General features: G+C 48.5%; 10 protein-coding genes across 10 annotated transcripts, besides 2 other annotated features; 7 read left to right on the top strand and 3 right to left on the bottom strand.

Moving 5' to 3' along the window:
- Window positions 1–186: 186 nt before the first annotated feature.
- NFIA_041210 (putative MFS transporter) lies at window positions 187–2,677 on the top strand (the record flags this gene model as incomplete). The annotated part of the gene is made up of 4 exons (XM_001266439.1): window positions 187–350; window positions 412–1,518; window positions 1,594–1,841; window positions 1,893–2,677. The coding sequence occupies 4 exons, from the start codon at window positions 187–189 to the stop codon at window positions 2,675–2,677; spliced, it is 2,304 nt and encodes a 767-aa protein (XP_001266440.1).
- A 728-nt stretch (window positions 2,678–3,405) lies between these two features.
- Window positions 3,406–3,900, bottom strand: NFIA_041200 (uncharacterized protein; the record flags this gene model as incomplete). The annotated part of the gene is made up of 1 exon (XM_001266438.1): window positions 3,406–3,900. The coding sequence occupies one exon, from the start codon at window positions 3,898–3,900 to the stop codon at window positions 3,406–3,408; it is 495 nt and encodes a 164-aa protein (XP_001266439.1).
- Window positions 3,901–5,013: 1,113 nt separating this feature from the next.
- Window positions 5,014–5,457, top strand: NFIA_041190 (uncharacterized protein; the record flags this gene model as incomplete). Its single annotated transcript, XM_001266437.1, has 2 exons — window positions 5,014–5,298; window positions 5,383–5,457. 2 exons carry the CDS (start codon window positions 5,014–5,016, stop codon window positions 5,455–5,457), a joined length of 360 nt encoding a protein of 119 aa, XP_001266438.1.
- A 714-nt stretch (window positions 5,458–6,171) lies between these two features.
- Window positions 6,172–6,197: a microsatellite.
- Window positions 6,198–6,983: 786 nt separating this feature from the next.
- NFIA_041180 (NmrA-like family protein) lies at window positions 6,984–7,779 on the bottom strand (the record flags this gene model as incomplete). The annotated part of the gene is made up of 3 exons (XM_001266436.1): window positions 6,984–7,350; window positions 7,403–7,623; window positions 7,675–7,779. The coding sequence occupies 3 exons, from the start codon at window positions 7,777–7,779 to the stop codon at window positions 6,984–6,986; spliced, it is 693 nt and encodes a 230-aa protein (XP_001266437.1).
- A 1,216-nt stretch (window positions 7,780–8,995) lies between these two features.
- Window positions 8,996–9,899, top strand: NFIA_041170 (uncharacterized protein; the record flags this gene model as incomplete). The annotated part of the gene is made up of 2 exons (XM_001266435.1): window positions 8,996–9,215; window positions 9,598–9,899. The coding sequence occupies 2 exons, from the start codon at window positions 8,996–8,998 to the stop codon at window positions 9,897–9,899; spliced, it is 522 nt and encodes a 173-aa protein (XP_001266436.1).
- A 3,815-nt stretch (window positions 9,900–13,714) lies between these two features.
- Window positions 13,715–14,752, top strand: NFIA_041160 (uncharacterized protein; the record flags this gene model as incomplete). Its single annotated transcript, XM_001266434.1, has 3 exons — window positions 13,715–13,851; window positions 13,901–14,086; window positions 14,140–14,752. The coding sequence occupies 3 exons, from the start codon at window positions 13,715–13,717 to the stop codon at window positions 14,750–14,752; spliced, it is 936 nt and encodes a 311-aa protein (XP_001266435.1).
- Window positions 14,753–15,165: 413 nt separating this feature from the next.
- NFIA_041150 (N-terminal protein methyltransferase) lies at window positions 15,166–15,918 on the top strand (the record flags this gene model as incomplete). The annotated part of the gene is made up of 1 exon (XM_001266433.1): window positions 15,166–15,918. One exon carries the CDS (start codon window positions 15,166–15,168, stop codon window positions 15,916–15,918), a length of 753 nt encoding a protein of 250 aa, XP_001266434.1.
- An 843-nt stretch (window positions 15,919–16,761) lies between these two features.
- Window positions 16,762–17,732, top strand: NFIA_041140 (uncharacterized protein; the record flags this gene model as incomplete). Its single annotated transcript, XM_001266432.1, has 2 exons — window positions 16,762–17,349; window positions 17,697–17,732. The coding sequence occupies 2 exons, from the start codon at window positions 16,762–16,764 to the stop codon at window positions 17,730–17,732; spliced, it is 624 nt and encodes a 207-aa protein (XP_001266433.1).
- A 511-nt stretch (window positions 17,733–18,243) lies between these two features.
- On the bottom strand, window positions 18,244–19,381 carry NFIA_041130 (type I glyceraldehyde-3-phosphate dehydrogenase; the record flags this gene model as incomplete). The annotated part of the gene is made up of 3 exons (XM_001266431.1): window positions 18,244–18,446; window positions 18,502–19,186; window positions 19,256–19,381. The coding sequence occupies 3 exons, from the start codon at window positions 19,379–19,381 to the stop codon at window positions 18,244–18,246; spliced, it is 1,014 nt and encodes a 337-aa protein (XP_001266432.1).
- A 1,924-nt stretch (window positions 19,382–21,305) lies between these two features.
- On the top strand, window positions 21,306–21,741 carry NFIA_041120 (uncharacterized protein; the record flags this gene model as incomplete). The annotated part of the gene is made up of 3 exons (XM_001266430.1): window positions 21,306–21,483; window positions 21,541–21,635; window positions 21,706–21,741. The coding sequence occupies 3 exons, from the start codon at window positions 21,306–21,308 to the stop codon at window positions 21,739–21,741; spliced, it is 309 nt and encodes a 102-aa protein (XP_001266431.1).
- Window positions 21,742–22,138: 397 nt separating this feature from the next.
- Window positions 22,139–22,182: a microsatellite.
- Window positions 22,183–22,585: the final 403 nt, after the last annotated feature.

Genomic DNA, 22,585 nt, shown 5'->3' with positions numbered 1-22,585 from the left:
AATTTTCTCCCGCCACGAGCGGACATTGAAGCAAAAGAACCCATTTCCACAGACCAACCTGTCCAGCTGGACGAACAAGAAAACCCTAGATGCTGGTCTGCGGGGAAGAAATGCAAGTAAGAATCTAACGTCCTTGGGACCTATACTGACGTCGAGACAGGGATTTGTACTGGGATTCTGGTGTTGATGACTGCGACGATCGCCTTCTGCTCTAGCATCTACACAGCCGCCATTCCGTCCATTTCACATGCGTACGGCTGCTCGTCAACAGTCGCAACGCTGGGCGTTACCACGTTCCTATTGGGGTTCGCGTCCGGGCCCCTGCTGTTTGCACCTCTGTCTGAGGTCTGGTACGTACAGGCATGGCATTCCTTCGTTTTCTACAAGAGGAATAAGCTGACGTAAGGTCAGGGGTCGCAATACGATCTTCCGGCTCGTTCTGGTGCTATTCGTCCTGTTCCAGATTGGATGTGCTCTAGCTCCCAACGTCGCGTCGATGATCGTTTTTCGCTTTTTTTCAGGGTTCTTTGGATCTCCCACGGTGACTAACTCTGGCGGGTCCATCACCGATATCTGGCCGCAGGATAATCGGTCTGTGCCGCTGGCCCTCTTCTCCGCGGCCAGCTTCCTGGGCCCCGTCATTGCACCCACAGTGGGGGGTTTCATCTGTCAGTACACGTCATGGAGGTGGAATTTCTGGGTGGTGCTGATCCTCAGTGGTGTCTGCTACGTTGCCATGACGGTGTTTCTTCCCGAGACATATCCCCCCAAGCTGCTGATGGACAAAAGACGATGCATGCCGGGCTATTCCCCAGCCAATCAACCCTCCGTCAAGGAGATGCTGTACACGACGCTCACGCGGCCCTGGCTGATGCTCTTCACGGAGCCCATCCTGTTCTTGCTTTCCCTGTATATGGCTCTTGTCTACGGTATACTCTATCTGGATTTCACGGCCTATCCTGTTGTCTACCGGGAAACCCGAGGCTGGTCCCCCAGTATTGCAGGGCTTTCCTTTTTGGGGATATGCGTCGGCATGGCCATCGCCACCCTGATCTCGCCATATGTCAATCGAATCCATGGCATCTACGTGCGACGCCTGGGAGGTCCTCAGCCGGAGGCTCGCCTCCCACATTTGATCGTCATCTCCTGGCTAATCCCCGTCAGCTTGTTCTGGTTTGCCTGGACGGCATCGCCGCCTACCCATTGGATCTCCGGCATCGTCGCCGGTGTGCCCTTTGGGTTTGGCCTCATCCTGCTCTTCCTGGGGATCACGTCATATCTGACAGACTGCTACGGCTCGTTTGGGGCGAGTGCTTTGGCGGCCAATGCCGTGCTGCGTTCCCTGTTTGGGGCCGTCTTTCCCCTCTTCTCGACGTCTTTGTATCATTCCCTGGGGACATCGTGGGCAACGAGTCTGCTGGGATTCGTGGCTCTGGCGATGGCGCCATTGCCGTGGGTGTTTTATCGATTCGGGCCACGAATCCGCTCGCGGAGCAAGTATCATCTGAAGACGAGGGAGTATGATGAGTAGATAGCTATATAAGCGGCAGGACGTTCGCCTCAATCACTCGATATCAATCCATCGCTGTGTAGTTTCAAGAGATCAGGAGTTTTCACAGACATCATGCCCTCTCCTCCAATCGTTGACTTTAGTGATTTCCTCTCTGGTGATCCGGAGCGCAAGAAGAATTGCACCGAGGCCATTGGAGATGCCTGCCGCACACTGGGATTCTTTCAGATCATCAACCATCCAATCCCACTGAGCCTGCAGAAGGAAATGTTCAAGCTGTCCAAGGAGTTTTTCGCCCTTCCCCTGGAGGAAAAGATGAAACTCGACAAATGTATTCCCTCCCCTTGCCCCTCGAACTTCTAGACTTACCTAATATTCCCAGCCCAAAACGACCACAACCGCGGCTACGAAGTCATGTACGGTCAGATGATCGAAAAGGACACCAAGCCCGACTTGAAAGAAGGCTACTACGTCGCCCAGGACCTGCCCCCAGACCACCCGCAAGTCGTCTCCAAGAAGTTCGCCCATGGACCGAACCTCTGGCCCGAGTCGCTGGGCCCACACTTCCGCGACACCTGCATGGACTACCTCAACCAAGTAACCGCCCTCACCGAGAAAGCCCTGCAAGCCATCGGCGTGTCCCTAGGCTACGACGAGTCCTACTTCGACGAGTTCTGCACGGAACCCATGGCCTTCTACAAGCTGCTCCATTACCCTCCCCAGCCGGCCGACGCTGACCCGCTGCAGCGCGGTATCGGCGCCCACCGCGACTTTGGCGTCATTACGCTGCTGCTACAGGGGGATGTCCCCGGGCTGGAGGTGTGGGACGAGGAGACGCAGTCGTATTACCCTGCGCCACCGATCGAGGGGGCGTATGTGGTGAACCTGGGGAATCTGTTCCAGCAGTGGACGAATGATGAGTACCTGTCCAACGTGCACCGGGTGATCAACCGGTCGGACGTAGACCGGTACTCCATCCCGTTCAACTACAATGGGAATCCGGACTTTGTGATCCGGTGCGTTGAGTCGTGTCGCGCGAGGCCGGAGGACGAAAAGTATGCGCCCATCTCGGTGGATGACTACGTCCGGCAGAAGTACAAGGATGTGTATGGGCGCGTGGGCATCTATTCGGTTGCCGAGCGGGTCAAGGCACAGGCAGTGGCTTGATCATACAGATACGTCGCGCTGGCTCAACGCTATGTTATTTATCTTGCCAAAGTGCAATTGCCAATAGAATTTCTATCACCTTGACTGCTACAATCACTGCAACCGTTCTTCCTTCTATGTGCAACTGTTGGATCAGGTGTTATATGCCTTATACACTTGCAATGCACCCTCAATGCTCTGTGCCAGACCAAACAGAGCAGTGAATGCAATAGCAGACCATATAGCATACTACTGGCCCCCTTCCCAGCTATCATTCCACCACTGTGTGATGGTCGATGGCTTGGAGTCGTCGAACTCGGTTTTGAATATAACAAGCCGCTCATGCCAACATATAAATTCCCCAATTCGTCTGTCCTATCCCACACCGTCCAACATTACTGTCCAATTCATGAGGTTCGTCTTGCTTTTTGTCCCATCTTTCGCTTTCTTGTCGCGAATTGGGAAAAGAAGGGCTAATGTGGCCAGCGTCTCGTCCACGGGGCCTGCTGAAAAGATTGATGTTCTATTAGGATTTCATGCTGTTAGAATGTAGTGAGCAAAGGGACGTAGAATAAGGATAGATATACTGTTTGTCTGCCATCAAAAACGACGCATAGTGGAATACGGAGACCGATTTATCAACATCCCTCACTCGCAGATGATTAGATAGGTTGGATGTGAGCTCCACCCTGAATCCAGCGATGCGGTCCAGATTACACATTTTGAAGGCTCTGCTGAACCTGATCCTATCATGGTGCAGGGGGTATTGATTCCGTGAGTGTCTCCTTGACAAACTCCTGCAGCAATCCTTCCGACCATAGCAGCTTCTTCTGACCAGAATATGCATTCGGGAATTCACTCACGTCAAGCATAAGAAGCAGCCGGGCTGCCAGATTCATTGAAGCATCTATGGCCTCGTCCGACGTCTGTTCGCCGGTCCATTGATTTTCTTCGATAAAGTCTTTAACTGTGGAGCGTGTGCATCCGGACTGCATGCGGTTGGCAATGTTAATTATATGTTGATGCGTCCTGATTGGCAGATGGCCTCGACCAGACTGAAACGCAATCCTGCATTGCTCTAGATAGTAGTCGAAGTAGAGCCGAAAGCACCGTTCATTGTACTGAATACCACTTTCCCAAAGACGAGTGACATTGTTCTCCTGGCGCTCGAGAAGAACGGGCGATTCGAGGAGGCAAACATCAAGAGACTGGTCAATGGGCGACAATTCAGCGCTACTCTTCATTCTGGTGAAATTTCACTCACCTACCCGTTCTTTGTTCGGCACTCAAACCCGCCGATTATATCTCCATTGTAAATGCTGCCTAGCCGCTGTGACAAGGATGCGTCTATACATAGCCACAGCCACCCAGCATATAAGGCTGACAGGCGCAGTGATGGATACGTGTCCGGCCATGTCGGATTTGTCATTTCCTATCACGATGAATGCCAATATAGAGCAATTGCCCCTGGCATAACATTATTGCAACGACAGGCTCAAGCACTGCTCTTTTAATTCCTCCATCCATTCCTATTATCAGACAGAAATAAACTCAGCAGCTGACATATTATATAGAGAATATTTCTGTCATAAACATATTGCTTACTTTTGCTCCAGATTTCACTCGCTTGGTGGTCTTGTGGCGCAGTCAAAATGACGCATTGAAATAGCCGCCCAAACATGTTCAGTGTTTCATCAACGCATCTACTTGACGAATCATTGGAGAGAAGAGTCAGACATTGATCTCATCGGCAATCAGAGGCCATGATCAATCCACTAAAGCATCTCCTTGCCTCACTCCTTGTTGCCTTGGTTATAGATCCATACACAAACTTCGCCTTGATGGGCCGCCGATTCTTGACCATTGCTGGTCAGTGCAGCAAAAATCATAGGCGCCGCAGGGTACACAATGGTATTCATTCATGAATGGCTTTGATTCTGCGCCTATACTGTTTCAAGTAGATAAGAATAAACTGAGATTAGGAGTGCGAGTCCTGAGGGCCACGACATTACGTCCTTATTGCACTACTATCTCGCTCTTATAAAGTTGTGAGATATTCTTATTGGAAACGGCCGTTTCGCTCGCGGCTAGTTGCATCCTCATTCGGATATGTTTTCCATTCAGCCAATAAGACTATCCCAGGTTGCAGTTCAGCAAGGTGTTCTCACAAACGCTCAGCGAGATCTTAGGATATTCAGGGCAAAGTTGAGAGCTTGCTGAGCCGCATGCCCTCACCCGGGCATATATTGCAGGTTTACATTTCTCCTCCAAGCAATTGCGCTCAACTTTCAGAACACGCTATTCTTTACTCATACCTTCAACGTACTCACTCGTATACAGCGACATATTCTCTCCAAATGTCGTCCAACGAGACTACCACCATCGTCAGGCCGTTGAGCCCATCGGCGACGGAGACGTCAATTCCAGAACATGATCCGGAAGCAACACTCCTTGAGATGGGGGACATGGTGCAAGACATGGCGCCAGAAGAGGATTCTCAAGCAATACTCCTAGAGATGGAGGACACGGCGCGGGACATTGTACCGGAACAGGATTTTGGAGTATTGCTCCTTCAGATGGAGGACATGGTGCAAGACATGAGTAACACGCTATTGGAAGCGGCGACGATGCAGGAGACAAAGGTATTGCAACCAAATACCCCAGTGGCCTTGTTGATTCCGCCAGGATCGATGGTCGGAAGAATAAAGCTGATAGAATGTTGCAAGTCTCTTCTCGATGCGGTGATTGGTCTTCAAAAGACCGGTGCAGACACTGTAAAGGACATCTCGCGGGGGCGTTAATGACTTTTCTTGATAAGTGTCCTAGGCCAGAGTAGGGATGGGAGTGTTATCTTATTCTTAATATGTGGGCCTGTACTCCACGGTGGCTAGCCTTGACATAATCAACTCAGCCTCGCCAGCAAAGCCAGACAGCCACATTGTGACATACTGCATCTCATGCAGAAGTCATCACGCGCTACAGGCGAGGGAACACTGTTAGTGGTGCACAATTTCCTTTGCATCGTGGCTTAAAGCTGATTAGTCATAATCTGTAGACTATGGTACAGAGAACACTTCATTTCAGTCTCATTAACAATTAATGTAAAGGTGGTGGAAGACTTATCAAGGTATGAAAAGCAAAATACAGATGGAAAAAAGCAAAACATACAACAGCCGGGATTCGCTGGTGGTCACCCACCCAACTACTAACCGGCCGGCGTGTGGCTTCAACGCAGTCAAAAGGTTGGTGGCTGCCACGGTCGCATGATGCTGCTTTTAGTTGCATAACCTGGATGAGCTTAGGTGAGTGCAGAATAAACGTGGTGAGAAGTCTCGCACAATCACCCATAATCACCCAGACTCACCTAATGAAGCTGTCTTAGGCCCACATTAACACCTCTCATTAGCTATGTCTCAGTCTGTTAACACAGCCACAATGATCACTTCAGGCAGCAATCAATTAAGTATAACACAGTTGGGGCTTCTACTCCGTATGTTCTCTGATTTAGCATCTTAGATTTTAGATTTCAGATTTTAGATTTACTCATACATTGTCTCAGCCACTCATGGAACCTATAGCTATGTAGGACTACATAGTACTCACACTGCCTGCTTAGCAGCTTTATATTACATACATTTTTTGCCTTTAATATGCACTTCAGCTGGGGGGCTTGGCTCCACCCAGGTCTGTGTCTAGGGGTTCCTAAGCCCTCTCTCAACCTCTGTATGCCTAAAGATCTCAGTACTCACCTAATCTATTTCCCTACTATTAATAGCTCTAAATTACCTAAGGAGCCTATAAGTATCATAAATTTTACTACTAGGATTGCTTGCTTAGGCATGTTAAGGATTTTCTTTAAACACCCTTCTTCTTCCAAGCCCCCAATCCTTCTACTAAATATCTCTTTATAAAGGCTTTTGAAAAGAGGGTAGCCCTATCACCTAGTTAGTCAGATATGGGCCTGTTAAAAGAACATGTCGGGAGAATGTTAGGCAAATTATTTCCCACCTCATTGGACTAAATGAGCAGATCGCATCGCTCCACTCAGTTATTACCCCAATATTGCATCAGCATCTGGCGCACAGTGAGAGGCTGAATTTCTGGAAAACGTTCATTCAAAGAACCACTCCACTCAATACAGGACGTTCTATCAGTGGTGAACAGCTCAAAAATTGACATGAACCACTGAAATGCCTTCTTTGGGAAATGGCTGTATAGAGCTCGGTGGCCTGGCAGCTCGGTGATTTCAAATGTCTTCAGCTTTTCGACGCTATCATAGTGAGTCTCAAAGGGGCGTCCTTTTACAATCAGCAAGCCATGAAAGACCTCAGGGATAGAGACACTGACCGCGGATCTCTTCTGCTAGCGCGACAAACTCATGCCAAGTCAGCGTATCTCCCACTACTCGGCTCTCTTCCTGCCACTCTTCTAAATCTAGTGCGGCGACCACAAATCTTGCAAGGTCGTAACTGTATGTGAAGGAAACGGGGACGTTGCCATTTCCAGGGATCGCAGCAACACGGTTTTTCATGTCAAGCACGAACACATTTGGCTTCAAGTGGGACTTGAGCTCCGGAGGTCCGAAGTAATCAAGGAAGATACCGTTTAGGAAGACCGTCCATTGCAAGCCGGATTCCTTCAGCAGCTCAATTGCGTTGAAGTAGTCCTTGAGTTGAGGCAAGACTTGAAGAGCCCTGGAATTCTCAGTGTGACGGCAGTTAAAACTTGAGGAGAAGTGAAACGTACTCCTGTGGGTACGGGATAGCATATGCCGTGGGCACAAAGCGTCGAGTGGCCTTGGACCGGGCAGCCGCTTGGATAAGATTCAGTTGGGAGTCAGCAAGGGAACTACCTTCAACGGCAAAACAGCAGATGACAGTGTGGATGTTCTTCGTCTCCAGAACGGCAACAAGCTGGTCAATGTCGTTGTAGTCAACCTGGAGGACATTGTTGTCGTTCTCAATATACTAAAAACATTACTATATACTTCCCGTGCCCCAGAGACCTGTATAGCTTACCTTCCGTGAGAGTACAAATGCCTGGTGCTTGTCGGTAGTACTGAGGATATCCAAAATCGTCCGACCGACACCGCCAGTACCTCCAGCCACAGCAACATTGACCATTGTGCGTGAAGGATCGAGTGAGAATATGGACGCAGTGATTAATATGAGAAGGATACCAAGGGAGACCTGAAGCAGTCGGAAGATTATATATATTCTCTATCGATACGCTGTCGCGCCAACCGCCCCACTGGATACGATAATTTCCTCTTTCGGACGCCACTTACACCAAACTAGATTAGTCTGGAATTAGTCTGGAGCTTATCAAGATCCTCCAACCTGCTTGAACACATTCTCTCCTCAACCTCAGCATGGTGCAATGCCCGCAACTCCAGGAACGGCTCGGTTCCGGCTCACAGCTGCTCCTAAGAAGCCAACGCAATCCAAGTTGCCCCGAAGATCCCACATAAAATCTCGAAATGGCTGTCAAATATGCAAAAGAAGTCGCGTGAAATGCGACGAGCAGCGCCCTGTTTGTGGCAGATGCGCAGCGCGCCGTTTCTCTTGCATATATGTCAACGACTTCGAGCCCCATATACTGACAGTGGCTCCGCCTCTCGCGATGGGTGATGGGTTGATGGCCAACGGTTATCCAGGGCTAGAGCATAGCGACAGTCGCCACCACTCTATAACAGAGAGTACATATCTCATGCAACATCTTCCGAGTTGCCTGGATGCGTCACTGGGATCCCCAGTCGGCAGAGACCTATTCGACCGATTCGTTCTGCCCCAGTGCGCCTCCACTCCGTATCTGATGCATGCACTTCTTGCACTGTCTGCTCGACATCTTCAACATTGTCAAACATCAACTATCGCGCATCGAAGGGCCTCCTGGTTGCATACTCAGGCCGCAGCCCAACTTCTCGGGGAGCAGCTGGGGAACTATCAGATCGGAGCCCAGAACGTTGACTGGATTTATGCTTGTTCGCTCCTGCTTAACATAGTGTCTTTTGCCTTTGACAAGACGACGGCGTACAGGCCATGGGTGCTTGAATCATCAGCCATAGAGACAGGGAATTCACTCAACTGGTTCACTGTACAGATAGGCCTTGGGCACCTCAAGAAAATCCTACATCAAAACGTTGAACACAGCTTTTGGCGCCTAAAGGACAACACACTAGGAGCCTCAGTCAGCACCCATTGTCAAAGAAGCAATCTGGCCCATCTGAAAGATGAATCTTTCACATTACCATCGCTGCTCTATGACCTATACGATGTTGCTCCGGGTTCTTCCTCACTGGACAACCCGTATTACTTTCCCTTACAACTCATCATTCCAATGCTCCAGAAGGAGACCCTAAACGTCGACGACATGAATAAACTGCTAGGATTTGGACCAACGGCGACCGTCGCCTATCGGTCACTTCTGTACGCAAAAGACGAGCGAGCACTTTTGCTTTTCATGCTGTGGCTGGACCTTCTCGGCCGAGGAGATGTCCAGTGGTGGTGGCTTACTGACCGTGTCCGAAATGAGCGCCCGGCTATATCCAGCATGCTCAGTCGCAGCCATGACAGCAGAATCCTTGATATACTGGCTTTGTATAGAGCCACACGGCTACCGATTCGGTTGTATTAAGCAGCCCTGAGGTGAGAATTTTGCTTTTTTGGGTATTGCATCGCACTAATGGTGTCGAAGCTGCACCCCCATCACCTAATGAAGTAAATAGAGAGGTTTTTCGGTACGATAAAGCGCTCGCTAGGTTGGGTCAATTCATGTCTGATGAACTTGTAAACCCGTTGATAAGCCCGTCAAAGCACCGGGGAAAATCATAATGATTACTGTTTGTTGTAGGAGCTGCGTCTACCTGTGGGACATTTAACCCCGTCTTTGTTTCTGTCCCTCTTGACTCTTCTTGAGTTTTACTTGAATCTTTCTTAAAGACTCCGCCTATTATCGAAGTACACCCACTGACTTCATGTCTCAATTCACGTTTTTCTCCTATATGCACTGGCGCAACCTAACCCTAAGTTTCCTAGAGAACGACCTCCATTCCCTGTCTTCTTCGTGGAAAGTGATTTGGAAGCTCAACGAAGGCTCCGATTCGTACACCCAGGAAGAAGCGCAGACAGTGGAGGAATTCCCTCTCGCCTGTGCAAGATTCAAGTGTGGAACCCTCGAGTACTCCGGCAATAAAGCTATTTTCAAAGTCTACACGGAGATCCCTTGTGAGGACACTGAATGAGCTGCCGAGGGGACTTATGGGGCCACTACCTGCGTGAGAGTCGGTGTTATGGCCCACAAGCTCCCGACTCTCCACGATTGTAAGTACTCCCCAGGGCTCATCGAATACATGGAGGATACACAGCCCTCCGGGAATCGCCACGCCTTTATGCCAGATGGTAAGATACACTAGTTTGTTATCGGTGAGCTCCCTGGTGTCCCTCGTCCGCTACACTGAAGATGTAAAATTTCCCACGGAGGTCTCTTCTGGGAGCTCCCGCGGTAGGAAAGAGAGCAAATTCGCAACGCATTCCAGGACGCATATCTGTATGTGCTTATCCTGATTACTCTCGCTGTGCTTACATACTAACATCTGTTTGTGCTATCAAACAGTGAGTATATCAGAAGCAAAAGTCACTATTGCTTTTAAAGCTCTGAGCGCAATCCTTTGGGATAAAGTCTCAGGGAAAGTGCAAGTTTCCCCGTAGCAAAGATCCGTTTGATTTATTCTAACTTACGTCTTCTATAGTTACATCCAAGGCGCCTTCGAACGGGATATAGCGCTATTTCTCTCTGAGCAGCTGGATGCTTATGGACCAACGATGCTGAGGACTTCGCCGACAGCAAATACCACACAATCTGGCCTGCAGCTATCGAGAATCCTTTGCTAACTTCGTCAGAATCTTTATAATCCAGATCGAGGCTGATAAAATCGATTGTTCCTTGCTGATTAACGTAATCAAGCACCGAACCGCCGTTTCACCGCCTCAATCATTGAATTTTGAAGCCTTCTGGTCTACACGTTATTTCTTTGCTACTATTATTAAAAATGCCGTTATCCAAAGAGAATCGAATACAGATGGCCATATCAGCATATAAAAAGGGATAATTTAGATCAAAAGCAGCAGCTGCTAGGGTTTTTAGGGTGTCTAGAGAGACACTTTGTCATTAGCTATGTAGAATCAAACCACGCGCAGAGACACGCGCTAATAGCTATAACTCACAGCTGTTGAAGAGGAGGTCCTTGCTCAGCACCTAGTAGATACTAATAGGTGTGGCTATTAATCCAACCAAAAGTTCACGCGTGGAATGGCACATATTCTGCCATGTGAGTGGACCAAATGATCCAACCTAGGTGCATGTATGGCTGAGGCTATTGGATTGACTTCTAGTTTGGCTGCCCTGGCTGGATTTGCTTTTCAAGCTAGCAGATCTCTTTACTAAGTCCTTAAAAGCTTTAAATCCACTAAAAGAACTATTCATGAACTTCGCCATAAATTTAATACTCTAAATCAGGTCATCAAAGAGCTGCAGAAAGTAGCTATTAATCATAAAAAGGACCTTTCAACCTTAAAACTCCCGCTGTTGCGATGTGGGAAAATACATAAGGAATTTAAAGAAGTCATTAAAAGTATGCTCCTTATTCAGATGTCTAATAAATAAGAAATCATTGAATAGGCTAGGCTACTGTCACGTGTCGAGCTGCCGGCGATCTACCATCGCCAAGCCTTCGCCTTAACGGAGAATTGTATCTCTGGTTCCGAACACACAGTAATAGAAATAGGGGAATTGAATAGCTTGGTGAGAACTAGCAGTTCATTCTAATCATAGAAATAGAGTTTCGTCAATGGCGCCGAGCCGGCCATTTCTCTTAGTAAAACTATAATCCTCCTGAACCTCATAAATACTTTTCGGCTCACTTGTGGGATTATCTATGTGGGTATATAAAGCATCACATTCAGCAAGCATGTCCTGTTCGTGTGGTTGTGAAAAGGAGCCCTAATATGCGCATCATGCAGCGAAAGGAATGAGATAATTGACAGACTGTGTAATGATATGCCGCAAAGTGCCGGCCTTGAACACCCTTCCATAGAAATAGATCAACTCTTGGCCAGAATGACCCTAAGTAGTACGATATCTACTGTCCTTGCGATTTATGGACGATAGCGTGATTGAATGTATGTAATTGGCTACCAATAACGCAGTGATACAGCAGGCGCTAATCATAGGATTTAGACAGCCAAATCATATAGTTATAGTATAGACGCTGGTTAACCGCCGATCATGACGGATATACTGGGCAATTTCCACTTTGAGTTGCGGCGATTACTTATCGGGATTCGTACCATGGCTGTGTAGAAAAATAGCCAGTCATGGAGTTAATGGGCGAGCTCATATCATGATAGTGGGTAAAAAACAAAATCATGGTGAGCGCTTCACACGCATATATCCCTGTCCTGCTCAGCGCTACCGAGATAACTCAAAATAGAAGCATTACTGCCAATTAGACGAAGGAAGCAAGATATAATAGGCATCAACTCGCAGCATTCTAGCCAGCTAATACCGTGGTTGCTTTCCCTCAAAGCAGAGCTCTTGACTGATATATCCGACTCTAGTCATTCTGTTGGTTCACCATATGACAAACAAGATTTTGCCAGCATAGACAGTGTTGACCTACAGTGACGACACTTCGTTCTATCTTTATGACGTCGGAGAGAAGCCCGAAGCTCTTACTCTAGGTTCCTTGGTACTCGAAAGGTACTAGCAACCGTTGGTTGCGCGCCATTACACTCACCCTATGCTGAGGTAGATCCATGAATTCCCATTTCTGGGTCTTCTGGATGGTATAATAGTCTAAAAATATTACAAGAGTATGCTCATATAAATAACTTGACAGATATGAAGCTTCATAGAACTTCTCGCCTTGCGCCGTCTGTGGGCATCAATACAGTAGATATTGTTGAGCTTGGTCTAGCCTGGAGCAAGGATTTCCAAAGATTGGTATTTGCTAAGAAGGGAACTTGAGTAGTCCTGAAGAAATATGTTATTCCTCAACTATATGATGAAACACAGCCGATGCATCGGCCAGGCCTGAGGAATTTCTCATCACCTTGGTCCTCAACAACCTAAAAGGTGCAAGAAAAGCTTAAGACTAGGCTATCCATAGCTCACAGTGACTACATGATGAAAGCCAAGTTTGCGCGTCACCCAAAAGTTTGGCTTCTTACAGGACTCTACTTGTTGGAAGATACACACGCTATCGCATCCTGTGGCCAGGGCGCAGAAGTATCAACTAGCATCTCCTTGTCTATAATAGGTGCGCTATCCAGCGTACCGCTTAGTATGTCTCTAAGCCTTGGAAAAGGTAGGTTATGGGAGGTATCCATGGAGGTAGTGGAGCAACATGTTTGGGCTGCTCAGTTACCACTTGCTAGATGCTCATTTCATCAAAGCAGGCAGGGATGGGGTGGATGGTGTCAAGCTGCTACTTTCAACGGGATTGTACCGTGATGTCTTCGACGACGGAATAAACCGCAGAACGACGCAGGTACTCTGCCTTAACCTGGGGTTTGGTCGCGAAATACGTGGGCGACATCGCTGCAGTTCCTGCCAGGCAATATCCAGGTCGCCCCGGTACTCTTCCGGGAAGAACGATCCTCCACATATATTCAAAAATTAATCGAAATCCATCATAGAAACACATATATCACAATGGCATTGTCAGGGCACAGGCGCCGGACGGCTCCAGTGCTTATAGGTGCCCATTTCGTCAAGCGCTACTACATCGGGATCAAGGCGAGACGCCGTCTCAGCCACCGCAGCAAATCCCAGCCAGTAGATGATAATCGACCCCAGCACCCATCAGGCGACAAGATTCGATAAAAATTCGTCTGGCTTAGACGTCTCCATTTGAAGTGTCGGTCCGTCCCGTGTGTCGACTCCGTGACCCCTCGGCGCTTAACGTATGTGAGATCGGTTGGCAGTGCTACTGGGCGACTATTTATTTAAAAACCGTTTGTGATTTCAAACAGTTCAACAACGACATCGTATGTCAGGATGAATGCTGGTGATGACTCCTCGTTCTATCTGTATGGTATGGGTGAAAGGCCCGAGGCGCTTACCCTCGGGTCGCTGGTCCTGGAACAATACTGGGAACCACTGGTTGCAAGACATTATACCCACGAATTACTGAGGTATGTGCCCCTACTCTCCGGTACAGTCATCGTCTAACTTCCTCGATAGCCAGGAAGCACTCCAGGAGCATGCCTATGTCAGCAAGGTGTCCAACGTGATCTTCCACGGACGCTCTCGCCTGACACCGGGCGTCAGCCTTAGCGGTGGGGACATCATCGATCTCACTCTCGCTTGGAATAAGGACTCCGAGCGCATCGTGGTAGCGAAAAAGGGAGCGCGAATAATCCTGAAGGAGTACGTTTCCTGATCCCTCCGCGGCATCCATTATGCGTCCTCACATGGCCTAGTCCTGAAGAATTCCTGGCAACGTCTGTCCTGAGTAACCCCAAGGCGCAGGAGAAGCTCAAACTATGGCTGTCAGCCGCTCGGAGTGCCTACGTCCTGAACTTCAAGTTTGCACGTCGTCCGAAGATCTGGATGCTGACTGGACTGTATCTCCTCGAAGACGCGCGTACAATGGTCTCTCGCCATAACTCCAGTAAGATATCCGCAGGGGTGTCGGGTGCCCTCGTCGGTGCGCTCTCAAGCGTACCCGTGGGCGGGTTTTTGACTCTCGGCGAAGGCAACTCCTGGGAGATGACTATGGAACTGACCGAGCAGCATGTTTGGGCTGCTCAGTACCGTCTACTAGATGCTCGATTTGTCAAGGTGGACAAGGGTGCGGATAGCGTGAAGCTGCCATTTTCAATGGGTTTGTACCGTGATGTCTTATCAATGAGCACAGTTAGAGGTGCGGAAACAGACGAAGCGGAATTGGAATTGAAGAATGAGAACCAAGCTGGTGACGAATCGGGCCAGGACGTGGAAGATCAGGATAGTGAGGAGCTGGAGGCGTATGAGAAGCGATTAGAGGAGGCCATTTCTGTTTTTGAGAAGGTTCCATCGCATTTTTTGAAGTGATATACCGTACTGCTAGAGTATATATGAACAGCCTCTATAGTCCATCGTCGTTTCAGAGGTGTAGGTAAAGTAGGACCACAAATATCCTGCACAAGCTTTCCGTTCGGGATCTACCAAGCAGTCGGAGGAATATATGTCTTAGCAGATTGTCTGCGACTGGACCCATACATAGCAGTAGTGTTAAAACACAGAGAGAACACCTCTCACGTAACTCGGACAAGGATAATACAAGCAAGTATCTACCTAGAATGCCAGCACGTATTTCGATCCAGGTCGAACGCACAGGTTGGTTGCTGCCAATCCAAATTACGTGGAAGTGATGATAATCACGTGACTGATAATCCCACCAGCATTTTTGCTTCTTGAGAACGGCCGAGGAGAGACATTCGAACAACTTCACCAATTGACCAATCATGTCGTCCCCTACAGTATCAGCAAAGCCTGAATGCTCGAAGGAACAGCCTGAGTCGGCTCCGGATTCCAAGATCGATCACGCGGCCTCGTTGAAGTATTGGAACGATGTCCCTGCTACCTCCAACGGCATGCTGGCCATGCTCGGCGATTATCCGTGGTATTCCCGCATCGACCTACGAGGATCGCGGGCCTTCTTGGCCAAAGTGCGTCGGCTTTTACCATCCTGCAACACAGAAGGCAAGCTCAAGCTGGGGGTGGACTGTGGTGCAGGAGTCGGACGGATAACGGAAGGGTTCCTCAGTCAGGTCTGCGAGGTTGTGGATGTGGTGGAACCGGTCGCGAAGTTCACCGAGGTCGTGCACAACGGCTCCCTGAAGAAGGATGGTATTGTCGGGGATATCTACACTGTGGGGCTTGAGAACTGGTATCCGGAGAAGAAGTACGATTTGATCTGGACGCAGTGGTGCGTGGGACATCTGACGGATGCGCAATTGCTTGAATATGTGAAACGATGCCGGGCCGCCTTGACAGAGACTGGCATTATGGTGGTCAAGGAGAACCAATCTACGGATATCAACGGGGAGGACATGTTCGATGAGGTGGACAGCAGCGTCACCAGGACCGATGAGAAGTTCAAGAAGATCTTCAAGGAAGCTGGAATGACCGTCTTCCTCTCGGAGATTCAGACGGGATTCCCGAAGAACTTTAGGCTCTTACCGGTCAGATCTTACGCGTTACGGCCCAATAGCTGAGCCTTCAGTGAAATGATCTCTCAACTTCAATCATGCCACCGTCGAAGCTCGCCTTTTCCACTTGTTCGTAACTTGGACCGTCTGGACGATCGCTTCGAACGCAAGTTCAGGTAACATGGTTCAGTCTTGCATGCGGTGGAAAATGAGACTACGACCCGGGTTGTACGACTTCCGAGGTTGCTCCTGGTCAATCCGGCCAGTAGGCACCTACCATACCCGGACTGTCTGCAATGAGGTTGATCAACATATTGTTGACGGTACTCAAAGACCAATCTTCCGTCACGATTGTGATATACAGAGTACCATCCACTCATGTTCAGCCGGAATCATCCAAGTTCCGCATGGCCAACTGCGGAAGCTCGCATCGTGTGAGAAAGGCGCCGGAAACCACTTACGAATTAAGGCTATATCAATACTCATTGATCCATTTTTGAGTGAGGAACAATTTAGAAGCCTTGCTGATATCAATGGACAACGGATCGGGTTCAGGAGTAGGTAACGCATCAGTAGACTACGGAGTATTACACGCCATAATTGTAAGGCAAGAATCACGTGACTTACGCGTCGCGCAACAAGTTCTGCTGTTCAAAGCAACAGCCAGAAGCAAACATGTAAACCGACACCATCCCGTAGGACATAATACTCGAACAATGGCACATACAAAGCTAGGTAAACAGCATACTGACTTCATGCGATGGGCCAAATCCCAAGGAGTCAAGATCAATGGCGTCACACCCGCGCACATACCCGGCCGTGGGTCAGGGATGATCGCGACCAGAAACATAGAGGTGCGTAGACGGATCTACTACATCTATAGTACTAATGACTGACCACCGATAATCCATGTGTCAGGAGGGTGAGGTCATGATCGCAGTCCCATTGGACCTGATGATCACAATTGATTCTATCCCGGCGTCTCTCATCAAGCAGTTCCCTCCTGGGACATCAATTCATGGAATCCTTGCTGCGTTTCTAACAGAGGGAGATCATGAATTCCTGAAGAGGTGGGATTTATGGCGCAAAGTCTGGCCATCACGCAAGGACTTTGAAGACAGTATGCCCATCCTGTGGCCGGAGAATTTGCGGAGGTCGAACTCCGAGTTTCAGCAGATTCCCTGCGAGAGGCCCTTTCTACTGCCTCCTTCAGCTTCTGGCATTTGGAATGCATTTGAAACCAACCAGAAAAATAGAAAATTCGAGTCCAAGAGCCAGAACCTGCTTGCCCAGCAGGAGAAAAGACTCCAGGACGCATGGCGGAACGTGCTCACCGTGTTTCCTAACATGGATCGGGATAGATTCTCCTTTCACTGGTTAATTCTGAACACAAGAAGCTTCTACTACGTTAAGCCCGGGCAAGAACCTCCTGAGGACTGGAACGACGCCATAGGTCTTGTGCCATTTGCAGATTATTTCAATCATTCGGATGACGCTGTAAGTGCATCTCCACTGCGGTGTGCAATCGGTGGAGCTAATGCCGTGAGCAGGATTGCGAAGTTGTCTTTGATGGAGCCAAGTACACCTTTACTGCTTCTCGTCGATACGGTAGGACTATGCCGATACTGTCAAAATAGACATCTGACGCGGTAGATTAGAAAAAGGAGAGGAGATCTTCATGAGTTACGGAGCTCATTCCAATGACTTTCTTTTCGTCGAGTGCAAGTACCGTTTGTCACTACGGGGCCGGCACGGCTGACCTAAAGCAGATGGATTTTTTCTCGATCACAATGAGTCGGATGTTATATTCCTGGATGATATCATCTCAAATAACCTTTCTGAAGCGGAAAGGGAAGAGCTTGCCTCCCAGCAAGGACTAGAGTGAGTGGTTGCCATATCCCCTGCGCGCAGCCTTCTAATCCACAAGGCAGAGACTACCAACTCACGCCTTCTGGCGTTTGCCCTCGCACGATTAACGCGGCGTGTGTCAAGTACATGCCATCCAATGACTTTCGAAGTTACGTACAAGGTCGAGCAACTAAAGCATTCGACACGCGGAAAACCTGGAACATTATCCGCGAGTGGATTGAGATCTACTTCCAAGAGAGCACTACAACAATAGAGGCTCTTGAATCATTAGGAACTCAAAGCAAAGGGCAAGTTAGGCACCAGGACAAGCTAGCCTCACTTCGAAGGAGGTGGGAACAGATCAGGGTGATGTGTCAGAATGCTTTGGATAAAATAAACGCAACTCAGCTAGAGGCATGAGTGAACAAACAACAAGCAAGCTACACTTGATCGCCATTCATCTGTAATCTGAAACCACCAACCAAGGAAAACAATCACTAAAGACGAAGCAAGCCGATTGCAATACTCATCTCCAGGTGGAGGTCACTTCCGAGCATCCACACTGGCGACATGGGCCACCAGATCCAGCACTCGACGACTGTATCCCCACTCATTGTCGTACCAGCTTACCAGCTTCACGAAATTGGTATTCAGCGAGATACCGGCCTTGATATCGAAGATGGACGAGTGTGGGTTCCCGATTATGTCCTTGGATACAATATCATCCTCAGTATAGGTCAGAATACCTATAGCAATTAGATATGTTTCGAACGTGAGAAACGAATGAAAGACGGGCCCTACCCTTAAGAGACCCATGAGCAGCCTCCTTGATCGCCGCCACAATCTCCTCATAAGTCGCACTCTTCTCAATCCGGCACGTTAAATCAATGACCGAGACATCCGAGGTTGGCACCCGCATAGACATGCCAGTGACCTTACCCTGCAGCTCAGGGATCACCTTACCAACCGCCTTCGCGGCACCAGTACTGCTGGGTATGATATTCTCCGCGGCTGCACGCCCACCCCGCCAGTCCTTGGACGAAGGCCCATCAACCAGCTTTTGCGTCGCAGTGTACGCATGGATAGCAGTCATCAGGCCCTCCACGAACCCGAACTTCTCATTGATAACCTTGACCAAGGGAGCGATGGCGTTCGTGGTGCACGATGCGTTAGACACCACATCCGCTGTGCCGTCGTATTTCTCCTCGTTGACCCCCATCACGTACATCGGGGCATCAGCGGACGGGGCGGAGATGATGACTTTCTTGGCTCCTCCGCGAAGATGTGCTTTGGCTTTGTCGACCGTCGTGAAGACGCCGGTGGACTCGATGATGTACTCGGCTCCTGTTTCGCGCCAGGGGATGTTGGCGGGATCTTTCTCGGCGTAGAACTTCACCTTGCGCCCTTGGATGGTGAGAGAGCCTTCGTCTTGGGAGATTTCGTGCTCGAAGCGGCCGTGGGTGGAATCATATTTGAGCATGTATTGCTTTCGTTTTAGCACTTCTTGTTAATAGATCTCGTCTTAGAAGGATTGGTCAGGATGAGTGCGACATACCGCATACTTGGGATCAATAAACGGGTCGTTGACAGCAACAACCTCGACATCATCATGGGAGAAGGAGTTGCGAAAGACAATGCGACCGATCCGGCCGAATCCGTTGATGCCAACTTTCACAGTCATCCTTACTTGTCTGAGTTGTTGGATAAACAGGGACAATGAACTTGCTCAACGCTTGGGGGTCCATATACCGGTGTAGCTGCGATCATTTTATATCATGGTTCAGCTATCAGGTGGCGTACTCTATAATGCATTACTATTATTATGACTATGTTCTACGGAGTAAAGGTGACAGAACTTTGTAGAGCATCAGCTCCTAACAAATGGGGTAGTTCGGTGAGCCCGCAACGTCAACATCCTGGATAGAGCTGAAATGTTTCACCAATCATTCAACTATAAAAGGCATATTCATGATATTGAAGCAGGGGGGACTTCCTCACCTGACGAATATCCAATGAAAGTGATTGCTATCAGCATACCGAGTTCTTCTTTGAGCCCTCTTGCCACTTCATGAACGTAGTCAACTTCCCTTGTTTGTCGTTAGGGGCGATACCCCGGATATACAGTGCCGATAGTTTTATCGACGTCATTGGAGGCCATGAGCTAATTGCTTGGTGAACCACGATGTGCAGAGTCCCTTTAGTCTTGTGGCATGCTCGTATTCGGGATGTGACTGTGAGTCAGCACTCTCTCGGTGTCAAGATTCGTAGCTCGGTGACGGACTGGATACTTTGCATTTGTCAGCTTTATATACATCAGCCATTATTCCATAATTGACCTGGAAAGCTTTGTTGGTGTTGGTCGGTCTGACAATATAGCGCATCCTGGTATCACAGGATGAGTCAGATCAGATGATCGACCACCAAGGCTGATGGAAATACCGCTAGCAAGGACTCCACTCGCTTCTGAAGGAACTTGTTGCAATCAATCGGGGTGTTGTTAGGCTGGAGGCAAGCGACTGCCGAACTGCTTGTAACCTCTTGACTCCTCGAGGCCTGATGCTTGATGTGCTCCGTCTGTTCAACACATTCGCTTTACGGTGCCATTTCGAGTCTCATTGCTGAGTCTATATCTTAGAGGTGACGAGGAGGTAGCGCTTAGCAAAGCTTATTTTGAAACTTATGGCCGTCTTGGGGGCTTTTGTATGCCAATATTGGTGTTATGGTTTCTTGCAGGTATTGCAAGAGGGCTATGAGCCAGACAAGTTGGCCTGTCGTTGATTACCCTTTGGCTCAGCGTCCCCGACCTAGTTACAGGCAAAGTCCACGTGGATGCTGAAGAAAGTTGATCGAAGTTCCATGGAGCCCTCTAGGCCGATGACTTAGTATCGATAAAAAAAGGTGGCGGCGAAAAGACAGCCTCAAAAGTGTCAGCAACGCCACTGTTTGATATCTTTCTGTCGCAATCAGTATTCGGTTCTGGCAAGGAGATTTTACACCAGTGGTTTAACACAGTACCGTGAGTTTTAGCCCAACCAATCGAGGAAGGATGGCGTAGCGAATATGATGCTGTACTCCAGGCCCTATCTGCGTGCATCTTCTTTCCCTTTTCTCATGCGAGAAAACTATACTGAATACTGCAATTCCACAAGAAGGGGAATCCCACTTCTCCATGCAGGCCTGTGGATAGTGGTCTTATTTGGAGTAAGGCTAACTTTTCGAGTATTAGAATCAGGTTGTAGGACCATTTGGCACGGGTGGCCTTAGAATTGTGTTAGTTAAGATTAATCAGCCAGTGATATCAGTGTTTGCCATTCAACATCGACCACTTACGCAGCAGAACGTGAGCAGCTTGAATGCTTGCTTTGCCCTAGGAAGGGGGTGGCTGCAATAGCGCCTCTGCTGTGTAACGTGTAGTATACCTCCTTGCTTCCCTTTACCCTCACGCAGCAGTGTGATAAACACGCGCCGTATGTATGTCCCCCGTGGTTGGAAGAGAGGAATACTATTTAAATAGTCCGAGTGCCTTGCTAATAACCAACTCTCCCTAGCAAGGCTACTGTATCAACGAAGGTCTATCGATCAACCTGTTTGTCCCAACTTCCACCATGAAGCCCATTCTTGTCCTTCTTCCTATTTTCACGCTTGCCGTGGCCCAAAATATTGACTCATGCATTGGGAACGTGAAATGCTGCGCGGGAGTAACGCCATACTCCGCATTGCCCGAGGACATTCTCGCCGAATATGGAGTGCGCCCTAATCCTAACGCCAATATTTGTGGCAATGGTAATTACGACTTAATCCCGTCTAAATTGAGCATTATCTGATGGTTGATACTCGTAGGCACTGCGGTCGAGGATCAGTTCGATGCTGATATCTGTGAGTCTGTGGATCACAAACTTCAGTGCTGTGACTCACGCCAGCCGGATGTTGCGCTGGTAAGCATATCCCTCGTTTGATCCCATACATTGCTTGAAGCTATGCTAATATATGATTAATGGTGAATAGAACGAGGACTTGACATTTGAATGCTACAATATCTAGAGCACTCTCATGGATACCATCGTTTAAAGGACTGGAAGCACGGAATATCCATTAACAGGGTCTATGGACGGTCTCAGGAACCATCTTAACTTAGGAAGACACGCCTCGAGAAGCAGAAGATTGCAGATATAAGGTTAGGAGAACGTACTTTACCAGTATAATATAACCTAGCCTGCTGCACAATCAACGACCTGAACAGTGGGATCATTCCCGCCGTGCTAAGTCAATGTTTCACCATGAGAATGCCATAACGCCATTTCATCTCAAGTCAGTGGTAGTGGACGTCCAGAGAGCCATCTACAACAATCATCATGCCGACGCCTAGGCGATCGGATATGACAAGCTTATTCAAATTCCTCGTTACTCTCTTCACATGAAGATTTTGGACTATGCTCGTGAATTGTTAAATGGTAGGGATTTGAATTGTCATATAGTAGGGATATTAAATGATTTAAATCATTGTATAGTAGGATTCGAATCTCGAATCGCTGTATACTAGAGATTTGAGTCACCATATAGTAGGGATATCGAATGATTTGAATCACTATATACTAGGGATTCAAAGTAGGGATATCAAATGATTCAAATCATCATATAGTCTCTGGATTGGCGAGATAGCGTCATTCCAACTCAAAAGCCGCAAAACCCGATTGCCGAATAGCCACAGTGGAACGTAGTAAACAAGGTCCACCACTCTCAAACTGTACTGCTCTGTCTTAAACAACCTTTCAACAAGAGCAATAGGTTCCTGCTCCGGGATATGATGCAGATAGACGTCACCTACCAGACAGTGGACAGGGAACGAAAAGGATACCAGCAGCAAAGAACTACTACAAAGTCCAAT

The sequence above is a fragment of the Aspergillus fischeri genome, genomic scaffold (genome assembly GCF_000149645.3).
Source record: "Aspergillus fischeri NRRL 181 1099437636247 genomic scaffold, whole genome shotgun sequence".
In the NCBI taxonomy this organism is placed as follows: Eukaryota; Fungi; Ascomycota; class Eurotiomycetes; order Eurotiales; family Aspergillaceae; genus Aspergillus; species Aspergillus fischeri.
The sequence above is the reverse complement of the archived record's forward strand: the minus strand, read 5'-3'. Positions and strand labels throughout refer to the sequence as shown.